This window comes from Asterias rubens, chromosome 22, assembly GCF_902459465.1.
Source record: "Asterias rubens chromosome 22, eAstRub1.3, whole genome shotgun sequence".
NCBI classification, from domain to species: domain Eukaryota; kingdom Metazoa; phylum Echinodermata; class Asteroidea; order Forcipulatida; family Asteriidae; genus Asterias; species Asterias rubens.
This window is the reverse complement of record NC_047083.1, coordinates 1,575,115-1,589,351: the sequence shown is the minus strand read 5'-3', so window position 1 is coordinate 1,589,351 and position 14,237 is coordinate 1,575,115. Positions and strand designations below refer to the sequence as shown.

The following is a 14,237-nucleotide window of genomic DNA, read 5'->3' as shown; positions in this document are numbered from 1 at the left end:
CAAGCATACAGGCCTGGTAACTGTGGTAACTATCTCCTTCTTAGCATAAACTTTTCTGCTAAGCATATTTGTGTGCTTTAATGTCGTTATAAAATCATGTCTAGGAGAGTCTGACCTCCTTCTGCTACAATTACATAATGGGGTGTCTTTTACCAAGACGAAAATGTCTTGGTGCCCTTGCCCTTTCAAAAACCAAGCATACAGGCCTGGTAACTGTGGTAACTATCTCCTTCTTAGCATAAACTTTTCTGCTAAGCATATTTGTGTGCTTTAATGTCGTTATAAAATCATGTCTAGGAGAGTCTGACCTCCTTCTGCTACAATTACTGATTCAATTTGATGTGAACTTTCTCTGCTATTGTCAATGGCTGACAATAAGCAATTTGGAGTCAGCCTTGCCTCTCCTGATTGACCCACAACAATGAGATTGTCTCGCTCCAGAGGCCATGTAAACACCAACCATACACCCCAGGTGTGAATAACTAAGGAGGCTTGACAATAGGCCTGTGTGAATGCTGGACAATTACTAGGTGTTTATGGCTGGGGTAGTGGGGTGGAGTGGGGGGGTGGGGAAAGTTGAAGTGGGTGATATTCAAGGCGGTTGATCTTAAATCAATTTTGTTCACAGAGATGTAATGTAATGTCACAGCAGGTACAATGCTGAAAACTTTTGTGAAACACGAGGAACATTATTTCCATGTTACAAAGGTAGAGATTCTTGAAGGGTTATTTTTGCAGGAGTTTGGTTCAGACACAACAATTATTTGGCTGATTTGACCTGAAAAATTTGTTTTAAATTTGTAATTTTAAAACTTGCCTCGGTGATCATTGGGTCAAACAACTTTGATGAATAATCTGGAAGCATAGAACACATTTAGAAAGTTCATACGAGTCATAAGAACCTCATAAAAGGCAAGACTGAACAACAAATAAGTAACTTAAATACTGACCCATTTTCCGGATGTAAAACGATCGCTCTCGGCTGGTCCAGATTCTTCCAATATAAAACTTTTCTTGACGTCCCGTCCAATTCACTCACTTCAATCCGATTGGTCTCAGTGTCCGTCCAATAAATCTTCTTCCCGACCCAATCACAAGCTAACCCGTCGGGGGCGGTCAACCCCGACGTGATGATATCTTCCTGGATCTGGGACCCATTGAAGCGTGTCCTTTTGATCATCTCGATGCTGACGTCAGTCCAGAAGATGAGCTGCTCTGAGAAAAGGAAGTCGACAGCTGCAGCATCTTCTAGACGGTCGATGACAGTGGTCGTTGTTGTGGATTCGTTGTTTAATCCAAAGTTGATGATTCGGATGTCTTTCCGATTGGCAAAGAGGAGCTCTGGCAGTGCTGCAAGAAGAGAAACAATTAAACTTTTTATTAAAAAAAAGGACTGTTCTACTTCTCTATCTTCAGTGAACAGTCAGACTTGGGAGTGGGGATTTGAAAAAAATCTTCAAATATGTTAAATAATGAAGATTGAAGCTTGAACTAATGATCCACTAGAGTGAACAAGTTTATGGGAAACTTCTGAAGAAGGCACTGGACACTATTGGTAATTACTCAAAATAAATATTAGCATAAAACCTTACTTGATACCGAGTAATGGGGAGCTGTTGATAGTATAAAACATTCTGAGAAACGGCTCCCTCTGAAGTAACGTAGTTTTTGAGAAAGAAGAAATTTCTCACTAAAATATTTGAATTTGATTTTGAGTCCTGAGAATTTGATTTTGAGGTCTCAAAATCAAGCATCTGAAAGCACACAAGTTGTGCAACAAGGGCGTTTTTTCTTCCATTATTCTCTCGCAACTTCAACGACCATTAGAGCTCAAATTTTCACAGGTTTGTTATTTTATGCATTCCTAAATACACCAAGTGACTAGACTGGTATTTGACAATTACCAATAGTGTCCAGTGTCTTTTACATGAGTAGGATTTGAAACTTTGCATGGTGGAAATACGATATGGGAAGGTTTGCGGTAACACCAAGGTAAAAAAATCCAACTTTTTGTGTTAACCAGGCAGACTTTAAAAAAGTGAATGTTTTTCGAGGTGATTATTCATTACTTTCTTCTGGATTATTTCAAATGGAATCGGGTTGCTGACCAAGGGGCATGAAGGCAATTGTCTCTTTAGGAAGCAAGGCTTGAAGGGGGCACCATGGGTCAAGAAAAGGGGCAACAGAGGCCACAGCCTCAGTGTAATTCCGGCTATTGAGATTGTCCAGGGTTATAGTTAGAATTGCACAGTACCTTGTAGTACTAAGCACATTCTATGCACACTGCTAGGGAATCTGCCATGAATAACTTCATCATGTTCCCAGGTAAAACGTTCACAAAGAGACAAAGGCACTACAGGAATTATACAATGGGCTCATTATAGGCGACACAATGCCATGAAGACCCCCCTTTGATAGGGTCTAATTCTAGGGTATTGTCTGCTTGAGGAACCTGGGGGTCAATGGTCAGTAACTTGTACAGGTCACTTGGTGTATAAGACTCTGTGAGGGGGGCTATCCATAGCCCTTTGACATGCAGCCATCATCTTGGTCATGTTCCCTGTACACTACACCTGACTACAAAAAGGGACCAGACTTTCCATCTCTAAACCTCAGTTGGATTACATTGATATGAATTGAAATAAATAAGATGGCCACACCAGGTTCGGCCTGGCCAGGATTACTTAATATATCCGACACTGTTATTACTTGTTGCAAACCTGAGTTGTACGCAGAGCTACGAACATGTACCAACATTACCATCTTGCAATCAGGGAGATGTCTTGTCAAACATTTACGCAGATGTTCTGTCCAACATTCAGGGAGATATTTAACATACTAACAAAAGCTTCCATAAACAAAAGCTTCCATAATCAGACAGATTTTCAAACTTGTTCACCCAGACATGAAAAGATTGGTTTATTTTCAGGGAACTTCCTGCAGAGTCAGGGACAGTTGGCAGCTCATTGTATGCCACAGAGGCAAGCCTTCTTGCCCATGAGCAGCATCTTGAATTCTACCTCCTTTTCCGTGTGACGTCAGAGGTCACATCGTCTATACCATGGTGGTATAAAAAATACCTCCATGGTAAAAACATGCAGGAAATCAGACCCTATTTTAAAGGAAAAGTTCTCAAAAAAAAAAAACACCTTGCATCATGCATGCAGTGCATTCAGGTAGTCCTGAATAATTAGAAATGTCTGTAACTTCTTGGCCCCATGTGGAGAGCCATACCAGTGTGATTTGACCTCAACCAGTGGTGATCATTGGTGTAAAGTCCTACAATTGCTCCATGATTGTACACTACATGTAGCACACATGTGTATGAAGGGTGGTGCACACTGTATAGTGCTTGGCTCACAAATTCCTGTCAGTAATAAGAAGAGTAAGGGCAGACCGTGCTAGTGCTAGTCTAGTGGAGACAAGAAATTCAAATCCTGACACTTTCTCACTTCTAAGTAAATGTACATTGCCATTTTGTTCAAGGAGCACCAAGGCCAAGGGAACTGAGGTAGAAAGCTTTGGTATGCTACATGTATGGACCTGTGTTGGTTTAGTGGATCAGAGCCAAGTACACAACCCTAGAATTACAGCTTGTGTATTTAACACATACTCTACTTTTTTATACAGCCGTGGTACACATGTTTATTTGTAAATAGTGCTATTTTTCACAGGTGGACCTTGGACCAGGAATTCTGTTTGATTTCGGAATAGAATAATAGTACGCTTGGTTTGTTCGAACGGGAGAGACGATCGAAAGGAACTAGCAGCGTTGTAAAACTCAAATTAGTCGCTCATGTAGTCTGCATGTACTTTTATAGGTGTTAAAGCATACGGCGGTTATGTTCTCGTATTGTAACGAAGGCATCAACATTTCATAACTGTTCGGGGGGATGTGTCCACTATAGCCCTGGTCTTGGCAATTGTCCACTTCAAAATATTCTCCAATAACAACTCTGAGTATATTTGGTGTGCACTTTCCTCAGGAATAATAATCTAGACTAGATTTTTCTCAATTATTAACCTGTAGGAATACAGTGTAGTTACCTTTCTGGTTGTTTAACTAGTCCAGACATTACAACAAGTTTTTCATATCGTAGTGTCCAAGGATCGATGATTTACACTGAGTGAGTAGATATTTAGAATTACACATAAATTTTTAAAAATGGGAATAAAAGTTTCCATTATCAGGGAAATTTCTTAATCAGAACATGGAATGATTGGTTTATTTTCAGGGATCTTTCTGCAGAATCAGAGAGAAGGGCAGCTTTGACGTTACTCATGTAGGTCAACTTGACCAGAGTGCCAGCGCTGTTGTTCAACCTTCCCCCTTTTCCCCCCAAGACTTTATACATCCATGTACTTAGTGATTATGCGATTTAATGTAAAAGAGAAGGCAGCACGACGAAGCGTAATGAGAAAGAAAAAAACATTTTCTGATGTGTGTAAATTTTGTTGCGCGCCGATCTTGATAAGTGATTACTCAACAAATTAATCTGATCAGATGCTGGGAAGACTTTTTGGTCACAGCAAGACTTTATGCGGCTGAGATTCGCAATCAAATTATTGACTACAAATTTGGTGTCATAGCCACATGTGACTGTATTTCCCTGATGTCATATATATGTACTGTAGATGTAGTGACGGATGCATACTGTCCTTCCTCGTCGTATGTCTAGATACTTTTTGTAGGACAAATTTACACAGTTTGAACATAATGATGGTAGAAAGCTTCCCGAAAAATTGTACTTGCTGAGGTGCTGGAGTCTTTTGAGAAATGAGTAAAAACAATGTCAGGAAAATACGTTTACATGTTAATTAAAATAATTGTTGTCTCAATGAGACAAAAACTATTCTCGTGACTTGTTTTACTTGTTTCTCAAAAACTACAACACGCTGATCTACCATCATTATCTTCAAACCGTGCAAGTTAAATTTAAATCTGTGGACAATGTATTTTGTGTCACACAAAAAGTAACCAGACCCTTTTAAGAAGAGATGTAACACTGAGACAGGTTCAAAGGTTTTGGTAATTGTAATATCTCACTATCAGAAAGATATTTTGAAACTTTTAGTCTTCAAAACATGTCGATACACAATTTTACAGAACCTGATTATCTTAATAAAAAAATATGCGACACTTAGAAATTGAGGTGACCCCCCCCCCCTGACCTTTAACGCCACCAGAGCTCACACTCACTGGATTTCCAAGAAGATAATCACCAAGTCCAAGGGGCAATGGAAATTTCATACGAAAATCATATCTGAGACCCAACAACAGAAAAACTACACACAGTGACAGTTGTTGACCATGGATGCCAACCCACCTGAGACCAGTTCATTCAATTATAACAGATTTTCCATCTGTGGTCAAGGTATTATTTATGAGGTTTTGTGGCAGGCCAGAGCTGAAGACAAGATCAGTCCTGCTCACCATGGACAGTGATGTGATTGGTTTACAACTTGAGGACTCTCATGTGCATAGGGGTTAGGTGTGAAATTAATATTCAGCTAATGGATCCTGGGTTTAGCCTTGACAGTGAGGGTGACCGTGTGAACACAAGGGTGACCGTGTGAACACCAGGGTGACCGTGTGAACACAGTGTCTTAACACAATTTCAAGATGTGTAATTGTCCTTCAGGGAGAGACCTGTAGGAATATCTTGATTGGGTTACAGTTTTTGGTACCATTTGAATTTAAACTGCCTGTTTTTTTTAGAACAGCAATGTGAAAGAACTTAAATACTTTTCTTCTTATTTCAGGGTGGGAAATTACAATAGACAGCTGGTAGGCCTACTGAGTGATTTATGTCAGTGTCCGGGAAAAGTAAAGCAAATTCTGAAAAAAAGAAAAAAACACTTTTCCCATTTCGTTCATAAAAGGTGAAAAGGACTCATCTATCAAGTCAAACTCACTGCAGAAAAAGTTATACGAAGAAAATGGTGGCTTTATCAAACAATACTGGTCAAGAATATCTAATTACGAGAAAAAACCTATAACCTTTTTACTCCTCAATCATCAATCATAAATTTTATTTTAATGAATGGTGCAACAACTCCCATTAAATCAGACTTGCAATAAAAGAGAGGGGGGGAAAAAAAAAACGAGTGCACTTTTTTCTTTGAGATATCGTAGTCAATCAATCACATTTCTCATTTCAAGTGAAAACTGAAGTTTTTCAATCCGATCTGATGACTATTCAAGCGTATAAAGGCACTTTGCTTCGACATGCAAGCCTTTACAAACTACACAGGTTCAAGGTAGCACAACACCTGGTGCGGAAAATCAGTTTGCATCAAAACATTCCAAAAGATTTGAGTAAAAAATTAAATTGCGGTAAAATTTGTTCTTGGTTTGCAACTTGACTTCAATTAACTTAACTTCAATCCTCTATTTTAAAGGCAGTGGACACTATTGGTAATTACTAAAAATAATTATTATCATAAAACCTTTCTTGATTTGGAGTAATGGGGAAAGGTAGATAGATAGTACATAACATTGTGAGAAACAGCTCCCTCTGAAGAGCAAAGTTTTCGAGAAAGAAGTAATTTTCCACAAATTTGATTTCGAGACCTCAGATTTAGAATTTGAGGTATTGAAATCAACCATCTGAAAGCACACAACTTCCTGTGACCATGGTGCGACAAGGGTGTTATATTTTTCTTTCATTAACTCACAACTTCGACGACCGATTGAGCTCATATTTTCACAGGTTTGTTATTTTATGGATATGTTGAGATACACCAACTGTGAAGACTAGTCTTTAACAATTACCAATAGTGTCCAGTGTCTTTAACTGACCTACATTTGTACATGCCTAGATTTCATCTTGGAATCTTGAGAGGACGAGGCAATTTATATTTTGAAAAAAGGCACAATCACTAGAAAATCATAGTCTGTGGGATTTTAATGAATGGTGTACAGTTTTCACTTGAAATGAGAAATGTGTCAAGGGGCACCAAGGCCAAGACCGGGGCAAGGGAGGCAATGGCCTCCGAGTCCGTGTAAATCAACCTAATTGCAAGTAGGCCCTAACGACAGACATTGAGGGCACATTTTGAGGACCCCCTCTTTTTCCTGATTTGCCTGTCAAATCGGAATTTTTTTTTTGAGGCGGCGAGAATGACGTGAAGTAGGTATATGGAACTTTATTGATTGGGTTTCACAGCACAAAGGGATGAAAAAGGCCTGCTGTTCTATCGTGTTAACTTTTTCTTTTCCTAATAAAATTTTGGTCTTGTAAAAAATCTTCCGGTCCAGTAAAAATTCTGAGCAACAAGCCCTGCGGTCTTGTGGATTTTTTCCCCAAGTTCGAGCCCTGTGGTTCAAGTTTTGTCGTGGATCTCATGAAATTTAGAAGGGATTTTGATCACGACGTGATCAATAGTGTTTGACAATATTATTCCAGAGTACTGGAATTAGAGTAGCATCACAACACTGATTTTAAGTTTTATAACTTAATGTATTGTTAGTGTGAAATCGTTCATAAGTTTTGTCAAACTTTTTATATTAAAAAGCTGTACGAATTTCAAACTAGAAGTGAATGTAGTTAAAAAATAAATAAATAAATACAACAGTTACTATTATTATTAAGATATATTTTGGTAGGGATTTTGAGCACGCTGACCGTCATATGAAGTTGGATTTCTTTCGCAGAAAATAAGCAGTGGCGTTAAAACATGGTACCTTAACAATAGTTGCGAAAATCTGGGATAACTTTCCGTATGGCGCCACCACTTTTTCACTCATTTTTACAAAAAGGGATATATCAATCAGGTAAATTAGATACTATATTATTTTATTTCGAATGAAAAAGTGGTGGCGCCATACGGAAACTTTTCCAAAATCTGTTTTGCACACAAGCCTCGTCATTTAAATTGGTGGAACATGCATCATGTGTCATCCTTTATTTTGCCATGTATATTGCCATGATGCTCAAAACTATATTTTCTGAGCTCTAAATTGAATGTGATAAATAATACTTACAAATAAGTATTTTTAAAGTTCATCATCAGTTTTATCATCATCAATTCACACTGATAATGCAACTAGCCTTCGCAAAGCTAACCCTAGGTAAATCAATTTGCGAGGATGTTTGTGTTTTTCAAATTTATTTCATGCACAAAATGACATTGATTTGTCCACTTTCTGGCACTGGACTGCACTGTTGACATGGTTAAAGAATTTACAAAGACAGTTTCAAGAAGTTACATAGTTCTAACTTATTTCATGTCAAGTACCTTAAATAATCACCAACCCATATATTAGAGAGAAAAAAGGGTTTCTTAAAAACATTGCTAAGCACTCGGTTTCTTAGAAAAACTAAGTTGATTTTTTTTCCATTCGACCACTGCTGAGTGCTGACCGCCGTGCGTAGTACACCCCGTGTGTAGTGCACAAAGCAACATCGCTTGGCCAAATCTAGCGGGACCAAATACGACCACTCTCGCCACAAAACTTACCTCGAATTTGGGCTCGTAAACAGCATAGAAAGACTAAAATCCATAGTCTTGCCATCTCTGTAGACAACCAGGGTGTCACCTACATGATATCTCGATGGACTGTAGCATAATTATCCGTGAAAATGGCCCAAAAGTGGGGTGAATATGTCCGCCAAATCCGTATCTTACAGCATACTATGCATGCATTAATTGTACTTACAGTGTGTACACAGCGCAAACTGTAGGTACAATTCACATAGCGTTTTTATCACACACGGGTATCGTTGTGTACATTAGCAATATGCAAAGATACCACCATATCCTTCCGCCACAGCAAAATTACCTTTTAAGAACCCACCAAATCTCCACAAAACATCAAAATATCATTCAAGATTCATTTAATCGATTATTAATATATATCATGATGTTTTATAATGAAATTATGCGGTTTATGGGGTTGATTTTGTTTTCGATAAAGTAGTTCTTAATTGTAAGCATGTTTCGTCTTGGAATCACCGAAGCATGCCCTGTGACCTCTACTTACAATCTGTCACTCTCTTGTGTTCTGTCATTGTGCACGACAAAAAGCTCGTGGTGATTGACAGCGTTTATTTTCGTTTTATTGACGAAGAAAACGTGGACGTGTTTTCTTCCATATTAATTGGTGGTGAATTCCACCTCCACACTTCTTCTTGAATAGAGGAGGTTAAATTGATAATTGTGTACGAAGATTTCTTTTTACAGAGTTTGTGGTGGGTTGGCTCAATTAATTACACTGTGACGCGTCTTGGGGTAGGCAGTGTATAAATCCAGGCACGCTACCCATCGTCCCATGTTGGTCAAAAAATCAAGAAAGTTACCATTATCATACAAAGAGTGGGAATTTCACATTATTTTCCCCACCGTTTGTTTATTTTGTCTTCATGGGGGAAATAATTAATTGTCTTTCTGTGTTCCGGTATTATGTCACAACATTTTTACACAATTCTACTACCTCTATGGCCAAATAAAAAAAAAAAATACCAGTTAATCGTCCCCTCCCCTTTTTGAGGCCGCATCCTTCTTTTTGAGGCCTATTTTTCAAAGGGACAAATTTTCTGTGTATAACTCCCCAATCTTATCCTTCTTTTTTAGACCTTTTTTTCAAAAAGACAAATTTTCTGAGTATAACTCCCCAAAAGTGATGGCTTTAAACTAGTGAATTGATGGCCAGTTTGAATTAAAATGCTTTTTATAAAAAATAAAAAGGGCTCTTTCCTCCTATTTTAAAACCCGAACGATCAACTGGTATTTTCCTTTTACTCGTCAGCACCCAAACCTTTTTTTTTCTTTCTCTTTTTTTTTTGTTGGGGGGGGGGGGTACAAAAATGTTCACTTTGTAAAAAATATAAATTATTTGGAAGGTTGCATTTTAGGCTTGTTTATCTGAGATGGCCACTTTCCTGCAAATCGAAACTTGACTAAAATTTTTGCAATTTCAATCCTACCTCAATGTTTCAACCAAGTTCAATGCTTTCTTCTATTTTGTACAAATCTTGCCTGCAGGGCTAGAGCGTCATGATTCTGATGAACGTCGTGGTGTGCCAAACGCCTGACTTTCAACAGAGGGCGATGTTTAAGTTTAGCAAGCAAGGGTCCCTATTATTTTTGGATTCTTCACTGCAGAAGTATATTGTTTTAATATTATTTTTAACGCGTAACAAAATTAGTATCCATTTCCTTAAACAAACTAATTATTAATAATAATATTATAATAAAAAATAAAAAATCATACATTGATAAAATGAGAAATTAAATTCGTCAGCTACTTTGTTGTTCATTTGAGTTAGCTTACCGAACGTCTGACTACCAACAGAGGGCAGTGTTTGGCGAGCAAGGTGTACAAGTACGCCTACTTGCATGTATGTCGGGCAGAAGTGCAAGTCACTGCCATCCTGAAACCATAGTATCAGTAACAATGTTTTGAGGATTCACTTGGATCATGTTGATTTGGGGGTTGTGAAAGGGAATTCCAAGTTAGGTGTATCTCCACCCAGGATTAATAGTCTCGATTTTAAATACAAACTCTGAGAAACGTTACTGCAGTAACGCTTCTCACAGTCAACATTCGTATACTGGAAACTGATATCCTTTTTTCCACAACCGCAGTAGTTTGAAGTGAACATTTTTCTTCAAAATTGCATTGTACTATACAAAGCTCCTCTACTTTTTACCAAGTAAGTTTTTATTGTCATTAGCCTTTTCTTTTGGAGTTAAGGTGGGGTACTACAGGAGTACACCGTGTGGGTTGGGTGTATACATTTTACATACACTTACCCTAAACCAACAGTGTTGATTTTGTCCTCAATATCTCAAAAAGGGTTATTAGTTTCCAGAGTCATTACCGAACGTATACAGACCCTTTACTGGCGCTGTATTCAATGTTTCCATAACATAGGCCCGTTGTGATTTTCGTCGATACGGTCTACTGTTTCCATTCAAAACCAGTCAGCTTTATAGAAAGACTTACAAATCGCAGTTTGGGTGAATAGTCCGAATAGTCAACAAAGTCCCCCAGAGACTGGCCACGTCGTCATTCTGATGTTTTATGCCTAGTCGGCGAGCCAGACGTAGATCTTCAGAAAGGTAAGTTGTCCTGGTCGTACCCTGGACACTTCGTACCTTTTCAAGGTACGAAGTGACTTTGGACACTTCGTACCTTTAGACACTTCGTACCTTCTTATAAGACACTTCGTACCTTCTCACGAGTCACTTCGTACCTTCTCACAAGACACTTCCTACCTTCGTTCTAATTCGGGATTTCTGCATCGGTTATGAAGTGACCATCAGATGAGTCACTTCGTACCGTCAGCCGAGTCACTTCGTACCTTCAGCAAAATTATAAAAGTATTCACTGAATACACCATGAATTGTTATTAATGTCTAAAATGTGAAAGTCCTTGGGAAGTTTTCTAATAATTATTTACACACACAAAAATTTAAAAAAAAACATTTAGTTTGCACCAGTTTGTACCAATTTTGTAAAAAAAATTTTGTACAACAAACGTTGCTGATGTTGATAATAATGCTACTTTGGCTCCCGTGTTTAAACAAGAAAGGCTGGCTGACGGAAACTTGTCATGCTAGAAGCTTCGATGTGTGTTAGCACTGTATACTCAGTACTTTCCCGAGTCCTGTGAACAAATATCACAGGCATGTTACTCGGGTGGGATTTGAACCCACGACCCTTGCAATTCTAGAGCAGTGTCTTACCAACTAGACTACCGAGGTTGCCCGTATACAGTGCTAACACACATCGGTGTATGGGTAAAAACCAAAATTAATATTCTTTATCCCCGATGCAAATTTAACATCTATTATGCTAGAAGCTATTTACCATTCCGGTTTTACACAAGCACTTGTTTGTGTTTACCATTCAGGGTCGGCCAAAACGAGCCTACCGTTCTGGGTACAGAACGCGCCCTTGTTTACTGCATTACCCCCCCCCCCCCCCCCCGGTGAATAGCACATGAACTTCTTTTGTGTGGCGTTCACCTCTGCATGTGCCACACGCAATGTACAGCAAGGTATCGTATTATTTTCAAGTCGCACACCATAATAATTAATTGTCTACAGCATTGTGTGCTGTTTTCAATAAGGGCCAAAGTATGAATAATGGTCTTTAACGTATAGGCTACAAGGCCTTGACCAGCAGGGCACCATTGTGAAGTGCATTGAGATGGTTATTGTAAAAAAAAAAATGCGCTATACAGAACTATAGTTATTATTATTCAAAAAAAAATATAAGGTTAGAATAGAGGGTTTTCAAATTAAAAAGCTTGATTATAATAAGAAGGATCCTATTTGAAAAGTCACTCTTTATCCCCTCATTCTCAGAGAGTTGAATTCGGCCATCACCCTTTCTGACCCCCCTTTTCAAGACGAAAGCTGCAGGCAACAGAGGGGTTTATCACAACAACAGAGTCTCAACTAGTCTACATTCAAGCCGTGAACCGCGCCCTCAAGACTACTTCACAGAAAGTTTAATCCACCACCAAAGTTTCTCTTAGTCTCTTATTCAAGTCGCATTTCAAGCAATGGATAACATACGAATCCAGCAAGTTCTAATGGACGACCCTTACTGCCGTCGGATCTTCCAAGGAGTGTTTCCCGTGAACGGACTCCCGAAGAGAGAAGCCCCTTGGCCGAGCGCCTACGTCCTCACCACTAAATCGGTACCGACTTTTGAAATCAACCATTGGGTGGCGCTATATATTACTCCGGATGGAGAAGGGGAATTATTTGATTCCTTCGGGGAACCGCCCAAACATCCAAAACTCAAGAACTTCCTGCGAAAGAATACAGTCAGGACAATTTACAACCGTGTGCAGTTCCAGGGACCGAGTCCAGTCTGTGGTCACTTCGCGGTGTATTTCTTGCTGGAAAGGTGCCGAGGGATGCACCCTGATTACATAGCCAGTAGGTTTTCTCGGGACGTGCGACAAAATGACAAGTTTGTGGAAAATGTCACAAGGTCACTTTTATCGTCACGGACTAGGACCTCACAATTTTTATGAAAATGAGTTTCAAGAATTAAAACTTTGCATGCATGTTGGAAGAGTTGAGATTTGTGGTAGCACCATGTGTAAATCTCTTTTGAGTAATGTGGGTTCGGAAAAGAACTAGTGGTTGACAACCCAACATTTCAATCGGTATGCTATAATCGCCTTCCCCCTGGAGGCCTCATATAAGAATTATTTATAATGAGCATTGAGTATGCAAGCAGAAAAATTAAAATCAAGAATTCTAAACAAGTTTTTTCCCTTCTACGTTGTTTAATTTTTAATAAACAGTTTTAATATAAATGCAGATGAGCCATGAGCTTAAAGGATCTGGGTACTTTTTGTAACACAAAACAAAATGTCCACATAATTATTTACATTAATCTAACAACGTTTCAAGATAATGATAATGTAAAGCTTACATTAAAATATTTCTTGCTGAGGTGCTGTGGTTTTTGAGAAGTGCGTTTAACAAGTCACAAAAATAATGTTCGTCTCAGTGACGAACATAATTTTAGCATGTCAAACGTTTTTTCGTGACATTGTATTACTCATTTCTCAAAAATTGCAGTACCTCAGCAAGTTATAATTTAAGGTAAACTTATTATCTTGAAACGGTGTAACTTTAATGTAAATCTGTGGACAATCTTGTGTTACAAAAAGTACCCATTAAAAGGCAGTGGACACTGTTGGTAATTGTCAAAGACCAGTCTTCTCACTTGGTGTATCTCAACATATTCATAAAATAACAAACCTGTGGAAATTTGAGCTCAATTGGTCGTCGAAGTTGCGAGATAATAATGAAAGAAAAAACACCCTTGTCACACGAAGTTGTATGCATTTTAATGGTTGATTTCGAGACCTCAAATTCTAAATCTGAGTTCTCGAAAACAAATTCGTGGAAAATTACTTCTTTCTCGAAAACTGTGGCACTTAAGAGGGAGCCGTTTCTCACAATGTTTTATACCATCAACCTCTCCCCATTACTCGTCACCAAGTAAGGTTTTGTTACAATATTTATTTTGAGTAATTACCAATAGTGTCCACTGCCTTTAATTCAAAGTTCACTCATTTTGTTTTCGATCGGCGACATACAAAACTTTCATACAGCCTTGCCACTCTGACTTTTCAAAAGTATTAAGTAGGCCTTATAAAAATGATGTTGTTGAGTGCTTCCATAAGCCCCGGGCCATTAGGCTTCTTCAGGGACAACTTGAGTATTGTCTCTCAAAAAGTGATTGAGCGAAGCCTCAA

The 14,237-nt window shown here is 38.6% G+C and overlaps 1 protein-coding gene across 1 annotated transcript in view; it reads right to left on the bottom strand.

Annotated features, from left to right (window-relative positions):
• LOC117305026 (low-density lipoprotein receptor-related protein 6-like) overlaps nucleotides 1–8,662 on the bottom strand; it is a 42,945-nt gene extending 34,283 nt beyond the window's left edge. The window contains exons 1-2 of the mRNA XM_033789721.1: nucleotides 8,464–8,662; nucleotides 951–1,350 (exon numbers count right to left, since the gene is read on the bottom strand). Coding sequence (XP_033645612.1) covers nucleotides 951–1,350; nucleotides 8,464–8,518 — 455 coding nt within the window. The 5' untranslated portion in view covers nucleotides 8,519–8,662. The remainder of the gene's footprint in view (nucleotides 1–950; nucleotides 1,351–8,463) is intronic.
• Between the last annotated feature and the right edge of the window lie 5,575 nt (nucleotides 8,663–14,237).